The 13932-nt window shown below is 39.6% G+C and overlaps 1 protein-coding gene across 1 annotated transcript in view; it reads left to right on the top strand.

Annotated features, from left to right (window-relative positions):
* Positions 1-13932, top strand: part of LOC124783678 (calcium-activated potassium channel slowpoke) — an 867461-nt gene that overhangs the window by 187772 nt on the left and 665757 nt on the right. Inside the window, exon 7 of the mRNA XM_047254040.1 lies at positions 2250-2360. Within this exon, the coding sequence (XP_047109996.1) occupies positions 2250-2360 (111 nt within the window). The remainder of the gene's footprint in view (positions 1-2249; positions 2361-13932) is intronic.

Below are 13932 nucleotides of genomic sequence, written 5' to 3'. Positions count from 1 at the left end.
CCACAGATTTCTTCATGTTAAAGCAGAAAATTAAAAGTTTCCACAAATGATGAGAACTAGGCTCCTCAGTTGCCGTATTCAGTCGAGAATAACTTTACAATGGAATCACAAATCACCAAATATTTTGATGGCGTCGTGTTTCCAAACACCTTAAGCTTATTTTTTTACACTTCAACCTATCATCTGCCCTACCACTTGCCCACTTCTGCCATCTGTTGCAAAATGGTGGATGCACAGTTGCAGATCTAATAGTTTTCCTATTGGGTGGTTCTGTTAAAGTTTATAAGCAAGAAATTTGAGGAATAATTTGTCAAGAATGTCTACTAAACGAATTTTCTCCAAAAAGACCATCATAAACATAAACAGTGATACATGGAGTCACATTAAGTAGGTTAGCCCTTTACCAAATTTGGGGTGTCAGTTGAAAGCTGCATGGAAATACTGACAGTGATTATCAAGTTGGGAACAAAGTGGTAGATAATCAGTCGCTCATATCACTGGTTGGAGCTTCGATGACACACACATATATGATAATTTGTGTGAGGGTGAGGTTTATATTTTGTCCTCCTTTGTGATTTCAGTCTAAGCTGTCCACAAATGAAGCAAAAATTGTCAGCACTGTTTACACATTTGTCAGGCAAATTGAATCACAGGAACTACAAGGACCACATCCACCTATGCTTAAATGAAGCATGTTCTGTACTTCCTTCTTGTTCCATTCCTCTTGTTGCTACAAGCCTGAGATATGAGATAAAAATAGCGACAAAATACACACAGCTATTGTTGCCTCAAAGTTCATCACTGTGTCTACTATTAGTGGAATTTTGAAGCCAGATAGGAAGGGGTTGACAGTGAATGCTAATAAGATATAATTATAATGAAATATGCCACCCCCCTCCCTTTTAACTTGGAAGTGAGAGCCAATTCAAGTTTATCATTGTCGTTTTCATTATCAGCATAATCAATATAGTTAAAAAACATTATTTAATCCCAGTTACGTTTTCACTGTTGGCAAGTATAATGTACAAAACAACAATGTGAAGTACATTGTGCTAACGTTTTTTTGGTCAAAAGAGAGATATGAATGAAAAGTAATTAGACTTGACTGTGTCCAGAGCTTTCATAAATCAGAATGGTTTTTTATGGCACTAAAAGAATGCAGTCACATTCATGCTATCAATTTCAACTGTATTTATTCTGTTTCTGCTGTCTTACATAAACAGTATTAAACAGTTATTGTTTGAAAAACACCTATGAATGGCTCTTTGACACTATCATTGCTCCCTAGTACATTGCATCTTTAGTGAACAGCATGTTTCCAAAAAAAAATCTTTAAAGATAATCTTTTACCAGAACTTCTTATTCCTTCTTTGTTACATCCTAATCAGAAACATGATTACTTTGTACGAATGACATATACATTGACAGACAATAGTGGGCATACACTACTGCATAGTGATGGCGTCTTCTGTTACCATTGTTCTAGCTGCAACCATCTAGGGTGAGAAGTTTAACTCATTTACACTAATATTCTCACAACACAGTTGATGCTATAACAAGTCATATAAGATAGAGATTTTCATCCTGTCCTGAAATCCTTACACTGCCAGTGATTTCCTTGCTGCAGTTATAGGGTTCTCAGTATCTTGATGCTTCTGACTGTTGTGTAGTTAATTTTGAGAATTGATGTTGGCTGCTTGCAGTTTTAGATTCCCTCTGAAATATTTCATGAACATGAACTCATCTGCACAGGAAACTTTTTATGTGATATATGTTACCTTTTCCTTTGAACAAGAACTTGGAGGGGACAGAAAACTACTGCTGTCACTTTTAACAGTGATTTCTGTAATTGTTGAGGATAGTTCATCATTCTTTTTATATGTCAACTACCTGCATACACTTTTGTATGTTATGTGCATGCATGTGCACATTTTCCTGTGCTGAAAAGTATTTTTTAGCTTCAGTGTACCTTTTTCTGTGTGTAGAACACCTAGATACTCAAGGGCTTAATTGATGTTTAGCTGAACTTGATACAGGCAGTTGTGAAGAGAGAGGGCAGCAGACAGAAATATAAAGACTGAAAATATATTTGTAGAATATCTCATGTTTTTCAATGCTGAATCAATCAAAAATTGAATGATACATTTAAACATGAGAAACTTTTTATTTATTATATATCAGTAGCAAGTTAGTGTGTATGTGTGTTCATGGTATTACAGAATTAACTGATGATCTTGTACTTCCAACAGGCATATTGTAGTGTGTGGCCACATAACATACGAGTCGGTATCCCACTTTCTGAAAGACTTTCTTCACGAAGACCGAGAAGATGTGGATGTTGAAGTAGTCTTCTTGCACAGGTAAGAAAATTGTTTTTATACTCTGCAACTTTAACTTAACCTTTAAGAATTAGTCTGTTAGCTGGAGTTTAATCAGTAAGTCTAGTTTTAATTAAGATATAAGAATAAGGATTAACTTTATTTTCACAAATGTATCTAAGATTAATGGTTTTTATGTTTCTCAAAAGGGACAGAGAGGAAAGAAACAATGAAATAGTCTGTTATTATAATTATTATTATTATTTCTGCAGATAGTTACAAATGTAATGTGTACTATCTCATTTCTCCATATTAAACTCTGCAATTTGATGGCGTTTTGATGTTTCATTAAAAACTGGCAAATTTTATTGTTACACAAGTATAAGCATTATAAGAAAATAATAAAATATTCAGAACACTTTAGAAGTTAAATTTTTAACTTAAACTTTTTTAATTAAAAGTACTAATTATAGAATAGAAAGAAAATATAAACATACTCTTTTCTGTTTTATAGTAATTATTTTTTCCCATGTCACAAAAGTGATGCTGTTATGGCATTGACTGCTTCATTGTTCCTTCTGTAATATTTCACTCTGTACTTGATATTTTAAAGAGAGTTTTTGTTGTGGTCGACCTTCCTCCTTTGTAAAACAACAGAATAATACACTTCTGCTATCCAAACCTTCACTTTTGCATTTCACAAAAGTTGGCAATCACACCTTAAAGATGAGATATTAAGATGAACTCTACATTTTCAAGAAAAATATAAAGTTATTGGTGATAACCTAAATTCTATTAGTTCCAACTCAATTAGAGCTACAATGTAATCATTCTTTTGTGATTCACTATGTATATTGCAGTGTTAAAACCTTGGCTGTGCCAGTGCTTTCCACTCAAGCAAGTTAAATACACTCCTGGAAATGGAAATAAGAACACCGTGAATTCATTGTCCCAGGAAGGGGAAACTTTATTGACACATTCCTGGGGTCAGATACATCACATGATCACACTGACAGAACCACAGGCACATAGACACAGGCAACAGAGCATGCACAATGTCGGCACTAGTACAGTGTATATCCACCTTTCGCAGCAATGCAGGCTGCTATTCTCCCATGGAGACGATCGTAGAGATGCTGGATGTAGTCCTGTGGAACGGCTCGCCATGGCATTTCCACCTGGCGCCTCAGTTGGACCAGCGTTCATGCTGGACGTGCAGACCGCGTGAGACGACGCTTCATCCAGTCCCAAACATGCTCAATGGGGGACAGATCCGGAGATCTTGCTGGCCAGGGTAGTTGACTTACACCTTCTAGAGCACGTTGGGTGGCACGGGATACATGCGGACATGCATTGTCCTGTTGGAACAGCAAGTTCCCTTGCCGGTCTAGGAATGGTAGAACGATGGGTTCGATGACGGTTTGGATGTACCGTGCACTATTCAGTGTCCCCTCGACGATCACCAGTGGTGTACGGCCAGTGTAGGAGATCGCTCCCCACACCATGATGCCGGGTGTTCGGCCTGTGTGCCTCGGTCGTATGCAGTCCTGATTGTGGCGCTCACCTGCACAGCGCCAAACACGCATACGACCATCATTGGCACCAAGGCAGAAGCGACTCTCATCGCTGAAGACAACACGTCTCCATTCATCCCTCCATTCACGCCTGTCGCGACACCACTGGAGGCGGGCTGCACGATGTTGGGGCGTGAGCGGAAGACGGCCTAACAGTGTGCGGGACCGTAGCCCAGCTTCATGGAGACGGTTGCGAATGGTCCTCGCCGATACCCCAGGAGCAACAGTGTCCCTGATTTGCTGGGAAGTGGCGGTGCGGTCCCCTACGGCACTGCGTAGGTTCCTACGGTCTTGGCGTGTATCCGTGCGTCGCTGCGGTCCGGTCCCAGGTCGACGGGCACGTGCACCTTCCGCCGACCACTGGCGACAACATCGATGTACTGTGGAGACATCACGCCCCACGTGTTGAGCAATTCGGCGGTACGTCCACCCGGCCTCCCGCATGCCCACTATACGCCCTCGCTCAAAGTCCGTCAACTGCACATACGGTTCACGTCCACGCTGTCACGGCATGCTACCAGTGTTAAAGACTGCGATGGAGCTCCGTATGCCACGGCAAACTGGCTGACACTGACGGCGGCGGTGCACAAATGCTGCGCAGCTAGCGCCATTCGACGGCCAACACTGCGGTTCCTGGTGTGTCCGCTGTGCCGTGCGTGTGATCATTGCTTGTACAGCCCTCTCGCAGTGTCCGGAGCAAGTATGGTGGGTCTGACACACTGGTGTCAATGTGTTCTTTTTTCCATTTCCAGGAGTGTATATTATTGTGAAAGCTTGGAATTCACACTAGCACCATTTCTTCCTTCATGTATAATTTGTACATTGTGGTCATTTTCTGGTTCAAAAATATACCTCTCTGTTTTCACATGGAAGTCTTGTTGTTGTTATTCACTGTTAATGTAACATTCAGGAAATCCATGGATAAATGAGGTTCTCAGTTGTTGTAACAATGCCAGATATTATTAGCCCAAGTTTGTGATCTTCCTAAGTATGTGGCTCCTCTAGCAAAGAGACCTTACCTTGGTTTCTATGTATAAATGACATTTTTGTGACAGCCAGCTTAGTTATTTCTCTAACTTTATCTGATTCCTTAAAGTTAGACCCTGTGTGCCACTTATTTAAACATTCATGAAAAAGAGTTGAAAACAGTGGAAGTCTCATTTTCTTTTTTCATCTACACACCTTTGAAACTGCATTCTGTTTTGGTGATGATATCTGTAAATGTTTTGCCTAAAATATCTGTGCTTCTTTGAAACCATATAGATATTGTTAGAGGTATAGTAATATTTGCTTCCAGGTTTAATAAGACATTTGATATTTTATATAAAAATTCTTGTACATATTTATGTGGATTCATTTCTGTTAATCATACGCAATGAAGATGTACTACCCTCAACTAGAGTTTGCATTTCTTTTATCAGATGACAGAATGTCTCAGTTTGATAGCTTTTGTATCTGGTAGCCTTCATGTGTGTTCATCTGTTTGGGTGTATGTAGGTGATTTTTATGTTTTTGATTGGTTGCAATTTCAGTCATACAAGGAAAGGTCGAAAAGTAACACCCAATAATTTTATGACCAAATTGCTTAACAAAAAAAAGGTCATAATGGACTTACATCTTGTACCTACTTTTCTACATAGTCACCAATGTTCTCAAAACATTTCTCCTATTGTGGTATCAGTTTCAATATGCCCTGTTTGTAGAAATCCATTTGGTCGGAGTACAGTCATTTGTGGAATGGTGATTTTACTTCCACATCTGTTGCAAAGTGTTGGCTGCCCAAGAATTTATTCATGGGACGAAAGTCTCATGGTGCAAGGTCCAGAATGTATGGTGAATGCTGGATCACCTTTCACCCAAATTTGGCAGTTTTCTTATGAACAGGAGCAGCAACATGGGGGTGAGCTTTGTTACGAAGAAGTTTTACACCGACAGCATTAATGTTGTGACATCTGTCACATAGGGTACAATGCAACTTAATCAAAGTTTTAGTGTAGGCTGAAGCATTCAGAGAACACTGTCATAAGCACTTTCCTAGCAGGCTGAATCATTTTGAATTATATTCATACTGGGGAACCAGCATGTTTCCACTCTGTAGAGGCCTGCTTGGATTCGGCTTTAAAGTAGTACACTCACACCTTATAATCAGTAAGTCATGCCCTTCTGCACTATAACACATTAAGTGATCCAAGCTTGTCATCATTCACTGGCTCTTATGGTTGTCTGTCAGGTTCTTAGGCATCCAGCAAGCACTGATTTTATGAAATGTAAACATGTTATGAACAATATTTTACACTGTTCCATTGGAAATATTGAACTGCTGCAATAAGGTTTGCAGTTGCACATGCTGGTCATCAAAATTTCTGCCTCAGTGCCTTCAACAGTCTGCGGTATTGCAGCTGTTAGCAATTGCCTGGAATGTGGCTAAGCCCTAGGGTTCACATGACCCTCTCTGAAGAATTCATACCACCTGGAGACATTGCTGTGGTCCATGCAGTCATTCCCACACACCCCATCCATGCCCCTCTAAATTTTGCTTGGTTTATGCTCTTTGGCCCACAAATATCAAACTACACTTTGCTGCTCTCCACAAGTTGATGACAGTAACATGTGCACCATGTTTGTTTTGTAGTTCAGATGCACATGAAAACAAAATACCCTCTGTAGCACAAACTTGAAACTGTATCATCATGAAACTTCAACATTCCAGCTTCAATACCATGGAGAAAAATTATTATTATGTGTTACTTTACAAGCATCCCTCATATTAAATGTTTTACACACAGTTCAAGGAGAGTACTTGAAGATATTTTACTTCTTGTGCAGCTGAATTCTGCTTCTTAAATTGATAGAGCTACCATTTGTAGCCATTTTGAGTTCTGTGAAATCGTTTACCCAAGCTAACTCAAAAGCTGGTACATAATTTTAGTGAAATTGGAAATTTATGCACTAAAATTGAAGTTTGATATCTGGTGTGCATTGGTCTGCTTACTAGCTGCCAGCACCGAACCTGTAGTTTTGTTTGTAGAAGCACACTGTCATTTTGTTGATTCTTGAATCAACCAATCTCTTACTGCATCACTAGTAATACTGACATCTAAATTCTCGTTCACCATAATTGAGGTTTTAAATCTGCTGGAAACCCATATAACATGAGTCCCTCTACCAAATTGTAATCAGTTTTCTTACCAGTGCTTCAAATTTGTTCAGTAGTATAAGTGACTTAACTTTTGACAAGCGAGCTTCCATATTTTTCTCAGAAGCAAAATGTATGTTAATCCACCAGTATAGTAGCCCAATAAACTAAATAAACTTTTATCTTTGAACATATTGTAAATTTTGGCATGCTTACTAAGGGGTATTTGCTGAACTAAGTTTTGGGTACACATTTGAATGTACAATTAAACATATTATGGATAATGCTGTCCGTACAGTCTTTAGACTATTTCAGTAGCTGCAGTTGTTTTTTACAGTCCCTCAAGTTTTAGTTACAAATCAGTGATTAATTTCCACTCATTGTAGTTAGACATACTAATGAACTTTTCAAATGTAAACAGTGATTATCCCCTCAAAGACAACTTTAGGGTGTTCAGTTATTTCAGCAAATAAACCTTAAATTTTTGTAAGCAAAAAATATTAATCAACCCTGTTGAACGCACATGGTATATGGCACTCATGAGTGTTAGTGATGACAATTTATGCCAAGCAGATACTACCTTTCGTGATTTTTTTTTTTTAATTTTGTCATCAGATGGTACTTCATGGATGTGGATATTTTTGTAATCTCTTCTCTTGTAATATATTCAGGGCACATAATGTTTTATTGCACAACTGCAAAACTTGGTAGATATGCTGATACTTTATTGCAAAACCCGTTTATGCAGGAAAAGAAAAACAACATTAGTTCCAGTCGTGGCCACTTGGTGCATATCTAGTGCTGTACACTGTTTGTTTGATGGTATGTTCATTTGTCCAAGAATCATTTCAGTATGTTGTTTGTACATATGGCATAGGACAGTGGTAAAACTAGTTAATTTACAATACAGTAGTCATTTTGACTACATTATTGACATAATCAAAATGCAAAATGATGTAGGTTGGTCTACTACATTTCATCTACATGTGATAAAGCAGTCATTAAGTGGGATGGCATGATAAGCTCAACATAAACTTTATTATGAATTGACAATTACTAAAATTTGCTAAATGATGTTTAACTATTATGATGTTCCATAAATTCAGACAAAGAGTAAAGCAGTGTTCAAGCAAGAACTGTTTAAACTTTATTTTAAATGCAATTAATGTTGGTATGCATTTTAGGGAACAAGGCAAATAATTATATGACATAGCTCCAGTATGATACACTCCGCTTGTGCATAAACTTGTATTTACTGTGTTCATGTGTAGGTTCATCTTCTGCTTAGTTTTACGTGTGTGTATATCATAGTTGTGTCTGAAGAGATTTTCCTTTTTTATGATGCTCCCTTTTGTATATATACAAGCTAGACAGCAGCAATATTTTGAGAGTTTTAAATAGGAGTCTACAGGAATCCTGGCATTTAGCCTTTTTTTATCACCCTGATAATCTTTTTGTGTATTTTAAATGTTTTTGTTGAATATGTGGAATTCCCCCCAAAAATTATACTGTACACAAGTAGCAACTTTATGCTACAATGGTACATTGTCATCACTGATGAGCAGCTTGTATTCCAAGTGAGAATGCTAACAGTCTTTGTTAGTGAATTCAGTCTCTTATTTAAATTGTTTAGGTGCACCTCCCACTTCAGTTCTACCTTTGACAAATTTTCCATCTATAGTGAAAACTGCGTTTGCAGGATGGAGGTTTTGTGTGGTGTGGAAGTTAACTGCCACAGTTTTTTCAAAGTTCATGATGAGCCTATTGGTCTTGAACCAGTGCATTAAGGTATGCATAACTGATATTGAAGCCTCCTGCAGATTTTCCTTATTCTGTGATTTAATTAGAATATTAGCGTCATCTGCAAAGAGTACAGTGGTTCCATCATGTACTTTACTAGCCAAGTGATTTATATACAGCAGAAATTGGACAGGTCCCAGAATTAACCCTTGTGGGTTTCCATTCTCCTCATCACTGTAGACACTGGATATTTTTTGTGTTTCACTATCTTTGTGTTTTATTTCTGTAATCTGCTGGTGATGACTTCCATGTTGTCATTTGACAAGCCATAACACGAGTGAACAGTGTAGCTATAGAGAATAGAGACAGCACAGTGTTAGTGAAATGGTTTTATGTGATTGACAGCAATTACAGTGCTGAATTGAGAGAGTATCACCAACTGAAAGGTCTGAGGACAGGCCCAATATGATTAGATGATTGAAAGAAGATGATAATGAAATCTGAAAACATGGGTGAGTGTGGTGTGGCACCAGAAGAGGAAGGTGTGCTACCCCAGTGGAAGTTACTGAAGACGTTACTCTTGCTGTAACTGATCATGCAGTGTATGCCCTGGGTAGTGCTAGTTCTTGGGCGTTTTCATGAGAATTGTCCATTCCATAGTCAGGAGTATGGAAAGTTTTGTGGTCTGTTTTACACTGGTACTTGTATGTGACCCAGATGGCGTGGCACATGAAACTTCATGACCTACAGCAACATTCCGAATTTACTCTTTGCTTTCTGGCTCAGACCAGAGTTGATGGCATGTGGCAGGGCAATATTCTATAAAGTGATGAGGCACAGTTCACACTACAGGGTGCAGTGGATACACAGAATTGCTGAATTTGGGGTGGTGTTAAACCACCTGTTGTGCACAAAGAGGCATTACACTCGCTGTATGTGAGTGTGTGATAGGATTCACAAGCACTTTTATTCTCAGTCCATTCTTCTTTTAAGAGAATGTACCCACACGGCATGTCATGTGTAGCATGACATGTGCACATGATCGAGATTCCTTGTATAACATGTGCTTCCTGCTTTGGAACAGCCACCTCATGTTGCTTGTCCAGTAAATGATCTGTTTAATGCAACTTTTCACAAACACATTACCTCCATAGGTTTTCCAGATGCGTGGCCTGCAAGATCACCTAATCTTAATCCATGTAAGTTTTGCCTCTGAGGATATCTTGTCAAACACTTTTATGAGGGACATGTTACATCTCTACCTGATCTGAAGGCTAGTATCCAGGAACAAATTGCTCAGATTCCACTGGATCTGCTGCAAGTGCCTGTTGATTGTGACGTCTTTTTGGATACAGCATCTTGTTGATGACTGGTGCTTATATTTAACAAATTTTCTAAGCTGTGGTTAGTAATAGCAACAACACTATGCCTTTCTCTCTTGTTTGACCATTTCTGCCTATATCCTGTTCCTAATCCAATACATATGGAAACATTTCAAAGCATCTTTCTTGCATTCACAGTGCCAGATTTGTACCTGGTGGCCAAAATTGGAACTATGACTTTTTTTCTTCTTTAATTAGAACCACCTGGTACTACAAGATATCAAACAAAACAACAGCTGTTAGTTTTACAACCTTGTGGAGAAGAGAGATTGCTACTCACCATGTAGAGGAAGTGTTGTGTTATAGACAAGCACAATAAAAAGAAATGTTAGAAATGTTCAGCAATTGGGAAACACACACACATTCACACAAGCACAACTTATGCACACATGGCCAATGTTTTCTCCAAGCACTTATGCCCGACTGCAACTGCAGCTGAGGTGAGCACTGAAATATAGCTGAGGTAGGTAGTGGTATGGATGGGGTGTGGGTGGAGAGGGGTAGAGATAGCAGGGTAGTTGCGAGTGTAGATGCTAGTGTTGCCTATGGGGGCATGTAGCAACGTGGTTTGGGGGACAGAATAGGGCTGTTATATGCAACATCAGGGGACTGTTCTAAAGCAGAGGATAGAGAAGGGGAGAGGACTACACATGTGCATTGGTGGAATAGAAGGTGTGTGTAGTACTGGAATGGGAGCTGGGCAGGGAATAAGCAGGTGGAGAATGGGAAATAGCAAAGATCGAGGCCAGGGAGGTTAGGGAACGAAGGATGTGTTGTGCAGGGAGTTCCTACTTGTGCAGTTCAGAAAATATGGTGTTATTGTTAATAATTCAAATGACACAGGCTGTCAGACAGTTGTTAAAGTGGAGGGGATCATGTTGGTTGGCATTCAGGCAACTGTGTGATCTAATTATCTCTTGGCCACAGTTTGGTGGTGGCCATTCATCCAGACAGACAGCCTATTGATAGAGTTGAAGTTTGGAAGTTAGGAGTCGAGATTCTGGCAGAATTGAAGCTGTGAGGACGGGTCGTGAGTTGTGCTTGGGTAGCTCAGATGGTAGAGCACTTGCCCACGAAATGCAAAGATCCCGAGTTCAAGTCTCGGTCCAGTACACAGTTTTAATCTGCCAGGAAGTTTCAGCCTGTTGGTAATTAGGCCCACATATAGAGTGCAGCACAGTGGTTACAGCTAAGTTTGTAGATCACATGACTGTTTTCACAGGGTGATTGTGCCTTTGACGTGGTAGGGGATGCTTGTAGTAGTTTTAGAGTAGTTGGTAATCGGAAGATGTACAGGATGGGTCTTGCATCTAGGTTTATTGCAGTGATGTGATCGAATTGGTAAGTGGGTTGGAAGCAGGGTTGGAGCGGGGACAGACAAGGCTACTGCATAGGTTGGATGGATGGCAGAACTACTTTTAAGAGCAAAGCATGCTGAGCTGAGATTTTTAGCCATCTTATCAAAAGATTATTTTCATTTTTAGATCATTGTTTATCTGCTATACTAAGCAGTGTTACATACTGAGTTCAGTTAATATGGTCCCAGAATTTTCTTAATTTTATTGTTGTTATTGAAAAACAAATATTTCATTTAGGCAATTAGGAGTACAAGACTGACTGATTATATTAAAAATATAAAACTTTTCACAGTTATGGTAAATAATGCAAGAATATTCTTCAATCATGTAATTGCTTGTGTAACTTTTGTGACAGTCACAAATTCTGCATTTGTTAAAGTTAGTGATGTCATATGGCATATAAAGAGACAAAAAATACATCTCCTGTTATAGATCTTCTGCCCTCTTTTCTTCTCCTACCAAACAAGGTAGTGCAGTCATTGGCACACTGGACTCATATTCAGGAGAATGGTGTTCAAATCTGCATTGCCCTGATTTAGGTTTTCAAGATTCTGATAAATCTCTTCCGGAAAATGCCAGCATGGTTCGTTTGAAAGGGAATGGGTGTTTTATCCCATTGTTAAGTCAATCTGAGTAAGTGCTATATCACTAATTACCCCCAATGTCTACAGGACATTAAACTCTAATCCTTTTTCCTTCTTCTTTTTTCTTTGCTAGTTAGAATAAACTGGGAAAACAATTGTTATTCTGTAACATAGACACACATCCTAGTTTCATTTACGAAACCGAAGAATTGACTTTAGACTTTTCCAGTATTGTTCTATAGATTTATATTAACACATGTCTGTGCAGTTAACTGTAACATGGATGTCTGGTATTGTAGCTCTTATCTATACATCAAACAACGTAAAAAATTGTCTGTATGTTTTGTTCATCACAAATCTTGTCAATGGATCTGATTGCAGCAACATCTTTCATGGTTTAGACCTTTCTGTGTTTGATAATTTCATTAATAATTCAGGGGTAATGGAGAGAACTTTCCAATTAGCAGATGCATTAAGTCATCAAGGGGCATACAAAATTGCCTCCCCTTCACACACACACACACACACACACACACACACACACACACACACACACAAACACAGTCCACCTACAATGTGTCAGCTGAATGCACACTGCCTGGACTGCAGTTCAGCAGATTAACTGTATTGAGGATTTGTGTAGGGTGGGTTGGGTAGAGGGAGAAAAGAGGCAGAAAGGGAGAAGAGGGGTTGTGGAAGGGTGGTTCACAGCTCAGAGGGAGAGAGCAGATGTATAGAATACGAATCTGGGAGGGGGGTGGAGGCAGGCGACAAGTGTATGGGATAGGTGTGCAGCACCTAGCCATCAGAACAGATGGATCAGGTTGTGAAGCAGCCATTGAACTCGAGCATGTCATGTTCAGCAGTATACTGTGCCACTGGCTGGTCAACTCTACTCTTGGCCGCAGTTTGGGGTGGCCACTTGTTCTGGTGGTCAGCTGATTCTGAGCTGGTTTATGTCATGTCTGCTTTCACAGGTTGCGCTGCCTCTGATGGGGTTGGATAAGACAGTGACAGGACTAGAATGAGGTGTGCTGGGCAGATGAATCAGGCAGATTTTGCAGCTGAGACTTTCGCAGGTTGGTTGGCTGGTTTGAGGTATAAAGGGATCAAACTACAGGGTCATCAGTCCCCTTTTGCAGGGATATGGGCTTTATAGCAAAGGTCTGTTAGTGAGAGTGTCATAGGGACGGACCAGGATGCTGTGTAAATTGGGTTGGTGGTGGAATACCATTGTAGGTAGGACGAGAAATATTGTGGGTAGGATGTCCCCCATTTCTGGGCATAAAGATAGATAGTTAAAGCTCTGGTGAAAGATGTTCATTTTATTTATCACTCATTGTCATCACCCAATATCACCTGTGATTCTGGGTGATGAGCAGTGTTCTCTTTTGAAGCTGGTTCTTGGAGAGGTGTAAGGATTAGGGCTGTGTGAGGATATAATGTGGGAAATCTCTTTGCAGACTGGGTCTGGGGGATAGTGCCTGTCTACAAAGAAGGCCTTTGTGAGATCTTCAGTGTACTGATAAATCCAATTATTGTTACTGCAAATATGCTGTCTACTTGGGATGGTCTGTCGTTAGGGAAGAAAAACATTAATCATCCTCCTAGCAGACATAGGCTTCACCACTGTCATGATGAATCACATTGACTACCTGACAGAAGGCATCCACAAACTGTCTGACTCCTTCACCGACAATTTCTGCTTCAGTGATCCTATCCCAGAAATCCAAAACAATCTCCAGTCCATATTCAAATCCTTATGCCCATCCCAGACTTGTTCTCCAGAATCCATGTCCCTCCTCACCACAAAACGCACCTGTACACCCACATTCTACGT

Source organism: Schistocerca piceifrons, chromosome 1, assembly GCF_021461385.2.
Source record: "Schistocerca piceifrons isolate TAMUIC-IGC-003096 chromosome 1, iqSchPice1.1, whole genome shotgun sequence".
Lineage (NCBI taxonomy): Eukaryota > Metazoa > Arthropoda > Insecta > Orthoptera > Acrididae > Schistocerca > Schistocerca piceifrons.
Note: the sequence above shows the minus strand (reverse complement) of the source record. Positions and strands in the feature narration are given on the sequence as shown.